General features: G+C 39.2%; 1 protein-coding gene across 4 annotated transcripts in view; it reads left to right on the forward strand.

Moving 5' to 3' along the window:
- Positions 1-14,612, forward strand: part of Ssh2 (slingshot protein phosphatase 2) — a 244,064-nt gene that overhangs the window by 54,203 nt on the left and 175,249 nt on the right. For 2 of the 4 annotated variants that reach the window (XM_006533227.4, XM_006533228.4), the window contains exon 2: positions 7,787-7,867. The exons of the other annotated variants lie outside the window; for them this stretch is intronic. In XM_006533227.4, coding sequence (XP_006533290.1) covers positions 7,787-7,867 — 81 coding nt within the window. The remainder of the gene's footprint in view (positions 1-7,786; positions 7,868-14,612) is intronic. 4 annotated transcript variants of the gene reach the window in all.

Below are 14,612 nucleotides of genomic sequence, written 5' to 3' on the forward strand. Positions count from 1 at the left end.
TGCAACCACCCACCCACCCACTCCCACCTCCCTGTCCTCGAATTCCCCTACACTGGAGCATTGAGCCTTCACGGGACCAAGGGCCTCTTCTCCCATTGATGCCCGACAAGGTCATCCCCTACTACATATACTGCTGGAGCCATGAGTCCCTCCATGTGTACTCCTTGGTTGGTGGTTTAGACCCTAAGATCCTTCTTTAATGAAAATGAAGTTATCATTTTTGAAGTGTCCTGAGATTCTGGGATATTAGGTGGTGCTTTGAAGGACTAGTACGCTTTAGATTGAAAGATGCATTCCTTCTGAAAGGTGCAGCAAAGAAGTCATCATGATGTAGATCTGCATTATGTGTGGAGCAGAGGCTAGCAATGTCTTCTCAAATGAAATGAACAAATTGCAGGCCAGAATTAGAGTCTTTTGGCATAAGCACTTTGACTGCGTCCCCCACTGGCAAGCCAATTTGCTAAGTAGCTCTAAGGAATGAAGGTGCTCCTTTGGCTTCAAACTTCCATAGTAATTTGAAGCCCACAAGAAGCAGCATTTCATATAGTTTGCTCTTCTAATGGAAGAATAAAAGCCATATATTTAGTGTAGACAGTCGGTCTCTTAACCATACCTATATGTAGGATTTTTGTCTCATTTTCAATTGAGGTTTTTAGACAATAAGAAAAATTGTAATAACTCACATACTAAGCTGCTTACCTGTTGAACATTTACTGAATGCCTGTTTTGTTCTGGCCCAGAGACAGAATATGAGAAGCTAACAACCTACAAGTGGAAAGAGAATCTATTGAAATAATTACAGTAGAGGAATATAAGAGTTAGAAGATATATTTGCAAGAAACTGCAGATATATATAAAAAATAACCTCCCAATCCATCCTTAAACTCTCAAATTTTTCATGTTCACTTAGTCTAATTATTATTATCCTTTAGTAGCCATAGATTATATCCTTAATAACAGACAATTATCTTGAAGATCTGTGCTAATAATCATAAAAATGCCTTTAAATACTTTCCTCGAATCACAAGGTAAACATCTCTCTATAAAAGAGTAACATCAAACATTCTGCTGCTGCTACTGAACATTCAAGCTAGATCTTTACCTATGCAAAGTTATAGTGTTTCTTATTGGATGCACTTGATTTTGTCCTTCCTGTTGTATTAGTGTAGAAAATAATTGTTTTCCCCTAGTAAAACCTTCAGAACAGATTACTGTGGTGTGTAGAATAATAGCTTTCCAGAGAATTTCATCTTTATCTCCCATGAGTCTGAGGAGTTTTATGTTATATAGGAAAGGAGGACTTCAATTTGCAGTTTGAATAAAGGGCATTAACAATGTAGCTTTAAGATAGGGAGATTACCAGGATTATTAGAGTAGAAAACAATATAATCAATTACAAAGATTGTTAAAAGTAGAAGAGAACACAAGTATAGTGTACATGTGTATAAATCTAAGCACTTTGCAGGCTGAGGCAGAAAGACTGTGAATTAAATGTGAAACCATAGCAAGTTACAGCCTAATTTGGACTACATATAAAGATCCTGTCTTTGACTCAAACTAATGTAATATGGAAGTTAACCAAGCTCATGTAAGTTTAAAGAATTTGAGTAGCTTCTTACTGGGCCCTAGAAAGGGGCATGAGAACAGTTCCTCCCTGTAATAATTTTTGAGGCTTCCATACCAAGAAGCGACAGAAATGTATTTACTCTTCTGGAGGTGTGCTGGCTGCTGTTAGGTATAAGTGTTGGCAGAGTTGATTTCTTCTGAGGTATCTTTTTGGCTTGTAGGTGTATGTCTTCTGTCTTCACATGGTTTTTGCACTGTATGTTTATATCCTAAAGAGCTTCTCCTCTTACTCCTCTTATTCCTCTTTTTCTTCTCCTTCTAGATTGAATCTTTTTCCCTTTTAAAGAACTTTTAATTTAGTGAGTCATGGTCTCACCAAAGTTGACTGAGTTTTCTTTGAGCTTAGTCTCTAAGACCAACTAGGCCTTGAACTTGGAATCTTTTTGTCTTAGCCTTCCCAGTAGCTGGGATTATAGGCTTGTGCCACCAGGTATAGCTATTATTGTACTTATATAAGGTGTCTGGAGTAGTCAGATTCATTGAAACAAAAAATGAATGGTAGTTGCCAGGCTCAGAAAATAAAGAAATGAGTTATTTATTTACAATGTATATAGTTTCAGTTTTGTAAAATGAAAAAAAACTGTTGAGATTGGTCACCCAACAATGTGAATCTACAGAACTGTAACTTTAAAATGGTTGAGACATGACCTGGCCAGGGGCAGGGTGGAACGGCATGATCCATTATGTGGGGATTTGAACTTAATTCCCCAAATCCATGTAGACATAACCAGATTTAGTGGTGCACACTTGCAATCTTAGTACTGGGAAGATGGAGTCAAGAGAATCCCTAGGGCTCACCAGCCATCAAGTCTAGTTTACTTGATGAGCTCCAGGCTAATGAAAGATCATATCTCAAAGGAGGTGTACAGTGTTCCTGATGATACCGTGGTTACTCTTTGGCCTACCCATGCACACATGCCTCTGATTACGCATACACCTACTCACACATACACATATGTGTGCAAGCATGCACAGGCAAATTGCACTAAACATATTTGAGGTAGCAATTTTAATGTTACATTATTTTAACATAGTTTAATAAAATGTTTTTGAAGCTTGACCTGGTGGTATACATCTATATAATCCCAGGTCCTTTGGAGGATGAGACAGAGGGTTCACAGGTTTAAAGCACACCTGGGCTATAGACTGAATTCAAGGTAAGCCTGAGGAACATAATGAGACCCTGTCTCAAAAATTTAAAAATATAAACAGAGATCTGGGGAATCACTCAGGAGTAAGGTGCTCTTCTGGCATGGCAGGGGTAACACTCTAAACTGAATCCTCAGTATTCCATAAATAAATAATATTTTTGAGGTTTTAATATATTTCCCCCTTCCCTATTTTCCCTCCAAACCTTCCCTTCCCATATACCCTCTCCTTGATCTCTTTCAAATTCATTGCCTCTCTTCTTAATTGTATTACACATACACACAAATATATATTTGAATATTCTTTAAAAAAATATATATATATACATACACACACATAACCTGTTCAATCAGTGTTACTTGTCTGTATGTTTTCAGGGCTGACCATTAGATAATGGATAGTCAATTGGTATGATCTTCCCTAGGGAAGACCATTTTTCCTATTCTGAATATTCTGTAGTTGCCTGTAGTGCTTTATCCAGGATAGAAGCATTCTGAGCATTCCATTTTACATATGAACATGTCTATTGCTATCATCTTTGTTCAGATCATGTTTTTTTTAGGTAGCCATGTTGGTGAAACTTCTTAAGTGTAACTTCTGACATTTCTAGGAGACACTCTCAGAGCAAACTCCCTGTTCTTAGGCTCTTATAAGCCTTCTGTTCTGCTTTGCAGTGTGATCCCTGAGACTTAAAGTACATGAGCTGTTCTGTATATGTGTCAGCTGGGTCTGGGTTCCACTCTGCATTTTGATTGATTGTGGTTTTCTGTTACGGTCTCTGTTGTAAAGAGAAGTTCCCTTGATAAGGGGTAAGGACTACACTTTTCTGTGAATGTAAGGACAAATACTTAGAATGTAGTTAGGGATTAATGTTAGTTTAGTAAAGTAGTGGCTATAGGTTTCCATCTAAGATTCATGACTTCACTAGCCCTGGGTAGTTAGCTAGGTTTCCAATACTAGATATTATTTCCCTTTTGTTGAGTGGGTCTTAAGTCCATCAAAGCTCAAGAGACCTCAAATTAGAGAGTGGTTGGTTACTGCGACAGTATATATACCACTATTGCATCCTTAGGGTTGTCGTGCCATGTTGGTTGTTGTTGTGTTTCAGAGGTGTCATAGCTGGGTAGGGCTGTTGGTTCTTCCTTGCTTTGGGAGCTTACATGGTTCCTCCAGGGAGGAGGCTTTCAGATCATATCAAGTTCTCTTGGCCAAGTATGAAGTATATGGTGTCTTCAACAATGAATAGTTCCTTCCAACTTTGTAAGTCAATCAAGGGCAGTAGCAGTGATCTGTTTGGCTGACCCTGACCAACAACTCAAAAGAGGCTTCTCATGCCTGGCATTGGGGTTTGTCATATAGTTTATAGCTCTGGGGAGGAGCATTGTTAGCCCAGATGTGAAGCTTTCATTTAAGCTATTTATGTCTATATATTTATATATTTACATGTATTCAAGGTATTTTTAAGTAGGTAATAGTATGTTTCTTTATGGCTTGTCCAGATATCCTTAGTTATTTTATCTTCTTTCTTGTGTATTTACCTCCAATCCCCTTCATAATTAAAGCCCCAACCCATTTTCCTATTCTCCTCTCAGATCACTTGTATCATGTTATTCCTGTCTCTGTTGCCTCTCTCTCTCTGTTACTTCTCCACCATCACCCCTACATAATGGCCTTTTTAGTTTCCTAGTTTCTGAAGTTACTCCAGGTCATATACTTACATCTGAAGATTTGGAATTAGGAACTTCAGATGAAAGAGAACATGAGACATTAATCTTTCTAGGTCTGGGTTACCTCACTCAATTAACTTTTCTAGTTCCATTCATTTGCCTGGCTAGACTCTGGAGAAAGAAATGCAAGCTCTGGCTGAGTGGAAAGGTTCAAGAGATATTCTAAATATCAAAATAAAGATAAGTAGGTGAAATTGTTTTCATCTGTGTCTTTAGAGAGGGGACATCTAAACCCATAAAGCTTGCGTACATTCAGATCATCCCTGGGCAGCAGCTAAGAAACTGGCTTGGTAATTACTTCTGGGAATGGGATTATAGAGAGCTGGGAGGTGAGAGGATAAGAATGGAAGGAATATTTAAAAACTCTTTGACACGTTTTGAATTTTGTTCACCAGTATTGCATTACATACTGACATAATTGTTTTTAATTTTATGACTTGGGGGTAGATACATATGAGATAGTTTTCTCAATTGGATTATACTCAGACTATAAAATTACTTTGTCAATCCGGTTGTGCCTGTGTATGGATATGTCTGGCATCTAATGATTAAAAGATCTTAATCCTAGATAAAGATACATTTTATTGTTTGATTGCTGATAGTGTATTAGTCATGGTTCTTTAGAGTAACAGAACTTATAGAATTAATGAATATATATATATATATGGGATTAATATATTTATAGGCTGTAGTTCAGCTAATTCAACAATGGCTGCCTGTGAATGTCCCAAGAATCTAGTAGTTGTTCAATCCACAAGGCTGGATGTATCAAAGAGTCTTCAGCATGTCTGGAATCCCAAAGAAGTAGGTGCCAGTGAAGGAATGGGCAGTACTAAGACCTCGTCTCTAAAAACACAAACAAATACAAATCTTAACTTCCTTTGAGTATAGCAGCAGTATATTCATTTAGAACAATAATCAGAAAAAAAAGAAGAAGGAAAGAAAGATGAATAGAGAGAAAAGAAAAGAAACAGTTAAATGTTTTTTGCTTCTTAAACCATATGACCTATAACAGGGATAAGGGATAGAGTGAAAGAGAGTTAACAATAGCAAGGGATCTATTTCTTACTATTCTCCATTTATATTGAAGAAGAGAAGGAGGGGTACTCCTTCCCAAATCCACAAAGGGAGGGAAAAGGGAAGAAAAGCGAAGTGAAGGGGAAGAACAGGAGAGGAGGGAGAAAAGAGGGAGAGAGAAAGAAAAAGAAAAAGGAGGTTTATTACTTCTTTATGGTAGAAATGGCATTTGAGGAGTGGGTGTGAAGCTCATTGGTAGACTATGTGGAAGGGAATGGCCTGGCAAACAGGAGAAATTCTGTAATACCAATCTCAGATAAGATCGGTTGAGATAAAAGCCTGCTATCTTGAGTTAGCATTATATATAAAACCCCATGAAGGAAGTAAATTAAGGAAGCACATTTTCTTCCTAATTTGCTGAAAATATTTGAAATTAGAAGTAAATGCCTTTAAGCTCTTTTTAAATTCACTCATTTATTCTTAAATTCTTGGAAATAAGTTGAATAGTACTCAGGAACAGCTCAACGATCAGAATTGTCAAGTTACCTCAGAAGGCAGAGGAAAAAAAACTTAAACTGTCTTTTGTTTCCCTTAGGGTTCCCAGACTATAATTTAGAGCTAAATATGTTGGTCACAAGTAAATACATGTTCCCGGAACCAATTATGTTGTAATTCTATCAGCACATCTAAATGGATAGGTAACTTGATGAATTGTTTTAATTATAAGGATATAGTTAAGTCCTGAAATAACTTAGCAATGCAGATATGGTTACAGGAGCATTTGAGAGTGTTAGTGTAAAATTCAAAAAGTCTAAGATGAAATCTGAAAGTTCATAGTATGATTTGGATTAATTGATTTATATATTTTGCTCTTCAGTTCATAGCAGTGACAGGCCATTTTTGGTATGCTTAGGATTACTCAGATTTGTTGCAGCATGAGAGTTTGGAAGAATTGGAAGCAGGTCCAATCTCTACCTTATTACTTATTTTAATCAATTTTTAAGTCTTTGGCTTTTGCAGTAGAATTCCTAGAGGTTTTTTTTTTTTTTTTTTAGTATTTTTATACATTGATATAAAAAAGAAAGAAGCCAGAAGGACAAGTATTATTTTTCTCCCTACAAAAGGAAGAAATTAAGAGACTATAGTTGTCAGATACAAATTTTTAATATTTAATTATTTCTGATTATTTTCTAAAAGAAGAGAAGGGGATAATGGCTGGTAAGACTTGATAATAAAACCAAATGTAGACAAAATTATCGGGGTAGGAGAAAAGTGAAAAAGGAAACCAGGAACAAAGTAGTTAATAGAAATAGTATCTCCCTCTTTACATTCTCTCATCCAAGTGTTGTGTATTTTAAAACTGTTAATCTCTCAGGTATTCTGCAGGTCAAAACACATCCTTGCTTGGAAAAAACAAAGTGTCAGGTAAGACAGCTGTAGAGTAGGTACCACATATGACTAGGGTTCAACCACTGCTCATAAGAAGTCTCGATGACATAAGGATAAATATACAGTGTTCTCCGTGGTGAGGGTAACTCGGTTTCCATCCTGGTTACACTAAGAGCAAGCATCTAAGTGGCATCTAATGGGTCAGAATTAGAGCTTTCTGTCCTCATTTTGTGTTGTTAGTCACAGGGAAAGCCTTCCTATGTTACCAGCTGGTTGGTTCACTCCTTTGTCTCCTTGTACTTATCTTCTAGACAGATTCTGAAAAAGAGAATGGAAGAAAAGGTTTTAAATTGTTTTCTGGCATCTGGCAAAGGACTTGAGCATGCCTTTTGGCTCTGATAGGCACTTGTAAGCAGACATCTAATGAGGCTAGGCTAGTGTTTTTATCCTCTAATCAGGCTCTATCTTACTCTGTCTTGCTTTCTAAATCCTATCTCTAAACAACACCAAGTGTCTTATCTTTGGATGGGAGGATAAGTGAATTAGAAGTCCGGCCTCAGTTTGGGAAGAGTTCTCAATATGAAAGGTTAATAACACCATTCTTACAGAAAGAAAAAAATCATCCATTGCCCAAATTGGGAAGCCACAGAAAATGCTTGAGCTAACCAAACATCCCATAATCGATTTTCTATTCACTTAACCAGTCTATTCACGCAACTAGTCACTAGCTATGTTCTATTTAAAACAGCCACCACTAATCAGAATTTCACTTTCTCACCTGAGCTAACATTATTCACTGATTTTGGTTGGCATATTTCCTCATGCCTGTGGGCTCCTCTTTCTGGCTCTCTGAAATGATGATCTTGTTTGTATTACAGAGCTCTTATTTGGAAGACAGTGAATCAGCAGCATTACTTTGCTGTGAATATGGAGAATCAGAAATCTTTAGTGATTTCAATGTACGTAGGTATATGTTTTTATACACACACAAATAACATACAGCCCTTGGTACTCATGGATATTTTGTTATTGTTTCTAGGGAGCTTTATTATGCTGTAGTACATTTACTCAGCTATTAAAAACAATGAATTTATGAAATTCATAGACAAATGGATGGATCTGGAGGATATCATCCTAAGTGAGGTAACCCAATCACAAAAGAACACACATTATATGCACTCACTGATAAGTGGATATTGGCCCAGAATTTTGGAATACCAAGATATTACCAAGATACAGTCCACATAAAGCTCAAGAAGAAGGAAGACCACCATGTAGATACTTCAGTCCTTCTTAGAAGGGGGATCAAAATACCTATGGGAGGAAATAGACAAAGTGTGGAGCAGAAACTGAGGGAAAGGTCATCCAGTGACTGTCCCACCTGGGGATCCATCCCATATACAGTCACCAAACCCAGATGCTATTGTGGATGTCAACAAGTGCTTGCTGACAGGAGCCTGATATAGCTGTCTCCTGAGAGGCTCTGCCAGTGCCTGACAAATTTTGTTTCTTCTAATACATATCTGTGGCTAAAATTAGTCCACATAGCTGAGTTCTACATGTCTCAGATGCTTATTGTAGCGCTAGCACTCATGGAAATATGTGTTGGTGTTACTTCTCAGGTATAAGATTCAGCCTCTTTACCCCTTTTCTCCATGGTACAGTTCTAGGACATAATTGTATTGCCTCACCTGGTTGGATTTCATTCCATCTTGATGAAGAGTCTGGAATGCCACAGATTCAATTATTGTGGCTCATAAATAGCTGGAGTGGTGCTCATTTCCCTAATGCTTACCGACATTAACTGATGAATCTACACAAACACTCTTTTATCATGACACTTTATAGATGACAGACTGAGTGTGGAAAGGTTATAAGATTGTTCGGTGTTTGTGATACGCAGGGACAGCACTGACGTCACATTTCAGCTGACAGCTATCAGTGAGCTCATTACCAGAGAGCAGAGTCATTCATAGATTATGTACCAGGCTCCTATATAGTATACTATGAGATTTTATTCAGTGTGTTTTTTAACCTTGCAAATAATTATTTAGGTACTTTTATTCACAGGCAACTAATTTCTTTTCCTTTCCTTCCTGCTTGTAGCCATCTCCCCCAACTGCCTCCCCAGTAGTATCTCTCTAGGTCACTCAGGCTATCTCAGAACTTGCCATGTAGCCTAAACTGGCCTCAAGTTTGTAATCTTGCTTTCACCTCCCTAGTCCTGGAAATACTGACAATCATTTTATAGCCAGAATTTTTATTCATTTGAAATGTCAGGTTTCACTCTTGCCACGTAGGCCTGATGACCTCAGTTTGATCCCTATGTTTCTTGGTGAAAGGAGAGAACTAACTCCTGAAAGTCATCCTCTGAACTCTATACATAGGCTGGTACACACGCACGCGTGCGCACACACACACACATACACGCACATACACACACACACACATACACACACACACACATACACACACATACACACACACACACACACACACACACACACACACACGGCAAGTTGACTGAAAATTTTTTGTTATTTTTCTGGTTTTTTGTTTTGATTTTTGAGGCAGGGTCTCATGTATCCAAGGCTGACCTCAGACTCACTGTGCAGCCAATGATGATTTTGAACTTCTGATCCTTCTGCCTTTAATTTCCAGAGTGCTCAGAGCACAAGCATGCACCACCATACTTGCTTTGTACACTTCTGGAGATCAAATCTAGGGCTTTGTGCATGCTAGGCAAGCACTTTACTACTAAGTCACAACCCTACCCGTGGACTAGCTGAGGCCCTGCTTCTCTATCTTTGTTTAAAGGTTTTGGGTCCATTTTGTTCACTCAGGGAGTATTTTCAACCTCTACCTCTTTCTGCCTATTAGTACTCCAATATCTAAGGAAATTTGAAGAGGTCCTTTCTAACTTAAAGTCTTGGGATTTAGCTCAGTGGCAGGATGCTTGTCTAGTATTCACAAAGTTCTGGTTCACTTCCAAGTACTGCCCATTCAAGCATACGGAGTAACAGTAATCTGAAGATTTAGCATAGAGGGTGGTGGTATTTGTAGAGCAAACATTGAAATCCTCATTATTTAACTTTCTTCAAAGGAAGTGATATGGGATCTTGATAAAGAAGTGGAAATACTCATGTAAAGAGGAAGAGTAGATGATAAAGCCAATTACTGAGAACCTGTCTGTAATCTTGGAGTAATAATAGTGTGAACTTTGGCTAGATGCACTCATTCATTCAGCAATCATTGATTGACTATTATGTGTAAGACTACTGGGTAAAGAGCTATGTAGTTTGGACATAAAATACAGAATCTGTGCTTAGAGAATGTATAATCAATTGACAAGTTAGTTTTATGGATGGATATGAAAGGAAAAAAGAAAAAAATAAATGTCATATACAGGAAGAAAAGAAACTTAGATAAATGAAATTATTTTTACTAGATTTGCTAGAGGACTGACTGCCTTAGATCTTATGGGGCCTTTCTAAAAGCAAACGGAGTCCCCTGCCCTTTTTCAGTTCCATTCAGATAATGGTTAGAAGTAGCTACTTTCTCTCTCTGCTGTTGTTGGAGAGACTGAGTCCTAGAGCAGGTGAATGTGCATAGAAGAGATCACAGGAAAATACTAGCCCTACCTGCAGGAGTTTTGCCTTGGCTCTTGATAAGAATGTCAGGGGTATGTGAGTAGCAAACTCAAAGCCCTGTTCAATCCCTAGTACTGGGCGTGAGGACTGGGGGTAAGAATGCCAAGTCCATAGTGACTGGCTGGCTGGAATACTGCTATGGCTGCAGGCACCTCTGAGAATACTGAGGGTCCTGAGGATTCTCTTTTTAGTCTTACCACCTTACCTGCTGCCATGAAGCCTAAAAGGAGAAAAGGTTCCAGAGAAGCTTTAATTCCAATTACTGGACTCAGAGGGGCTCAGCTATGAACAACATTTATGTAACCATTGTATGACTATTTCTTCTTCAGGCAGGTGGTCAGGGAAATACTTATTCAGTTGGTTTATTTCCCAAGAAAAGATCTCTTCATTTCTTTCACTTCCTTGCTCTTCTGACCTCATTCCTACACAGTTACACAGGAAAGGAGACACAGTAAATGATTGTGATTTTATTGTCTGCTTTATTCTTTTGTTTGATTTGTTATATTCTTATAGAGAATGCATTTTACCTCTATGAAATAAAAAAGAACTCTTATATTTGTATAGCCCCATGAGAGAAAGAGATGTTGGCCTTTTATATTACTAAAGAAAAAACAAAAACAATGAAAATGGAAAATCTAAAGTGTATAAGATTATTTTTAAAATATTTTATATTTATTGATTGTGCTGGGATCAAACCCAGAGCTTCATACGTGCCAATCATATTCTGTGCCACCACAGCCTCTTTTACATTTAGACAGTACGTCTAGATTCTCTTCTAGGGCAAGACAGAGTCTTAGGATCCCAGACTGGAGGTAATGATGACATGTAGGCCTATAACAAGCAATAGACTTTTAGATGTTTCCTTCAATGGGAGTTTTCACATGGAGTCAGTCACTTTGTGGGGTAAAAGAATAGATTTGGGAAGAAAGAATATCTAAACTAACATTAAGTTCAAGACAGAAAATTAAAACTATTAGTATTAAAGTAAGCCCTAGTTGGTAAGGCAACATTTGTGATCTCTCTCTCTCTGTCCCTCTCTCTCTGTCTCTCTCTGCCCTATTGGTAAGGATCAAGCCTAGAAGGTGTGCTAGGCAAGAACTCTCCCACTGAGCTAAATCCCAAGTCTAAGATGGAAGGGACTTTAATCTTCAGAGTTTTCTGATGTAACTTGTTCTCGTATGTTTTAAGGAACCATATATGGGATTATCAAACCCAAGGATATTGAACCTAGAGAGGTTCAGTGGTTACTACATTTCCAGTTATTAGTCTGTAAAAGTTGTAAGCACAAATATTTATATTTGTAGGTGATAAATATGGTGATAGCAATCTGGTTAGCTGCAGGGTAGTGATGTACAGGCCTACAGCGAGCAATCCTGGCCATTTCTGATGGTTTATAATAACCACCTTCCTTTTTGCTGTCTGTACTGCATTGTCATGCTCAGTGTCCTACTGCTGTGAAGAGATGCCATGACCACAGCACCTTGTATAAAGGAAAACATTCAGTTGGCACTGGCTTTCCATTCAGAGGTTTAGTCCATTAGTTAGGGCAGGGAGCAAGCTTGGCAGCACATAGGCAGACATAGTGCTGGAAAGTTCTACACTGGGGTCAGCAGGAAAAGAAAGAAACACTGGGCCTAGCTTGAGCATTGGAACCCTCAAAGCCCACTCCTTGAGACACACTTTCTCCAACAAGGCCACATCTGCTCTAATGAGGCCATACTCCTAATAGTGCCTATGGGGGCCATTTTCGTTCAAACCGCCAAATTTCATTCCCTGGCCCCATAGGCTTGCAGCCATATCATAATACAAAATTCATTTAGTTCAACTTCAGAAGTCCCCATAGTCTATCACAGTTCACAGTTCAAAGTCTCTCATAGTCATGGCAATCTCTTAATTATAACCCCCTGTAAAATCCAAATGAAAAGGCAGAACACATACTTCCAACATACAATGGCACAGAATATATACTACCATTTCAAAATGGAGGAAAGGAAGCATAATAAGGAAATACTGTACCAAAGGAAGATTGAAAACCAGATGGGCAAATTCCAAACTCTGCATCTCCATGTCCGATGTCAGAGCTCTTCAGATCTCCAACTCCTTTCACCTTTGTTTGTTTGTTTGTTGGTTTTTGTTTTTATCATTAATGTATTTATATACATCCCAAAAACTTCCTCCTTCCCAGTGTTCCTCCACCTATCACCTTTCCCCTTCTCCTCTGAGAGGGTGCTGCCCCCCAGGTATTTCTACACCCCCCGCTACCTAGTGCATCAAATCTCTGCAGGATTAGGAGCATCATCTCCCACTGAGGTCAGACAAGGCAGACCTGTTGGGAAACAGATTCCACAGTCAGGCTACAGCTTTAGGGACAACCCCAGCTCCAATTGTTGGGGAACCTACATGGATTCCTATGCTCTTTGGGGCCTTAAATCTTTCCCCCAACCTTCCATAAGAGACCCCAACTTCTGTCCAATGTTTGACTATAGGTATCTGCATCTGTTTCATTCAGCTGCTGGGTAGAGCTTCTCAGAGGACAGTTATGCTAGGCTCCTATCTTTATAATAGTGTAGGATTAGTGCCCATGGGATGGGTCTCATGTTGGGCCAGTTACTGGTTGGCCATTCCTTCAGTCTCTGCTTCTCTTTGTCCCTGCATTTCTTTTAAACAGGACAAATTTTGGGTCAAAAGTTTTATGGATGGTTGGTGTCTCTCACACCACTGGGGGTCCTGCCTGGCTACAGGAGGTGGCCTCTTCAGGTACCATGACATTACTTACTGTTAGGCATCTTGGCTAAGGTCACCAGCGTTGACTCCTGGAAGCCTCCTCCAGGCCAGGTCTCTGGGACTTCCTAGAGATTCCCCTATCCTTTCATCTTTTGTTGACTGTAGCACACCTCTTTCTTTTGGATTGTTCCACTCCTTTTTAGCAGCTTCCCTCAGCAGGTATCTCACAACTCTGATATCTCCAGCATCTTGGGATCTCTAAGGCAATCCAGGCTTTACCTTCACAGTTTCATCTCTGTCACATGCCTGAGATTCCACAACCCCTTTCTTATATCCTTGACTCTTTTTTTTTTATTGGATATTTTCTTTATTTACATTTCAAATGTTATCCCCTTTCCTGGTCCCTCCCTATCCCATCCTCCCTCCCCCTGCTTCTATGAGGGTGTTCCTCCACCCACCCACCCGCTCCCATCTCCCTGCCCTCAATTCCCCTATACTGGGGCATCTATTGAGCCTTCATAGGACCAAGAACCTTTCCTCCCATTGTTGTATGACAAAGCCATCCTCTGCAACATATGCAGCTAGAGCCATGTGTATTCCTTTGTTGATGGTTTAGTCCCTAGGAGCTCTTGGGGAACTGGTTGGTTGATATTGTTCTTCCTGTGGGGTTGGAATACCCTTCAACTCTTTCTGTCCTTTCTCTAACTCCTCTATTAGGGACCCCTTGAGGCTAAAGTCAGAACCACTAGGCCAAAATTTGCCATGTTCTGCTGCTTGCTCAGGCTGGAACATAGCCCTCTTGTTCAAAAACATTTTCAGCAGCTTTCTGTTTTCCATGGTTTCCTTCTCTGCCTAAATTTGGCTGTCCTGAATCTCAGCTATCCTGAGTCTCAATCTGTAAACCAGTCTGGCCTCAAAAGCAGAGAACACCAACCTCTCTGCCTCCCAGTGCTGGATTTAAAAAACATGCATTACGACTCCTGGCCATAAACTTTTCTTTACTTCCTTTCACAAGGTGGAAGCTTAGCTCTATGGGGTCTTACCCTGAGGTCACCCTCTCCCTTTATTGCATTTAGCATCAGGTTTTTCTTTAAACTTTTTAATCTCTTTGAGCACTGGACTTGACTCCATTAACATTCCTGGTGCTCCTTTTCTCCTCTAACTGTACATTTTGTATTTTTTTCTCGCTCAGCTTGTTCCTTTTCATTATAGATCTGCATAAGTGTGGCTACTAATAACCAAGCCACGTAGTCAATACTAGGCTGACCGGTGTTGATCTATTACTCTTCAATTTAGCCTTAAGGCAGATTGGGGATGGTGGGGGCCGGGA

This window comes from Mus musculus, chromosome 11 (genome assembly GCF_000001635.26).
Source record: "Mus musculus strain C57BL/6J chromosome 11, GRCm38.p6 C57BL/6J".
NCBI classification, from domain to species: Eukaryota; Metazoa; Chordata; class Mammalia; order Rodentia; family Muridae; genus Mus; species Mus musculus.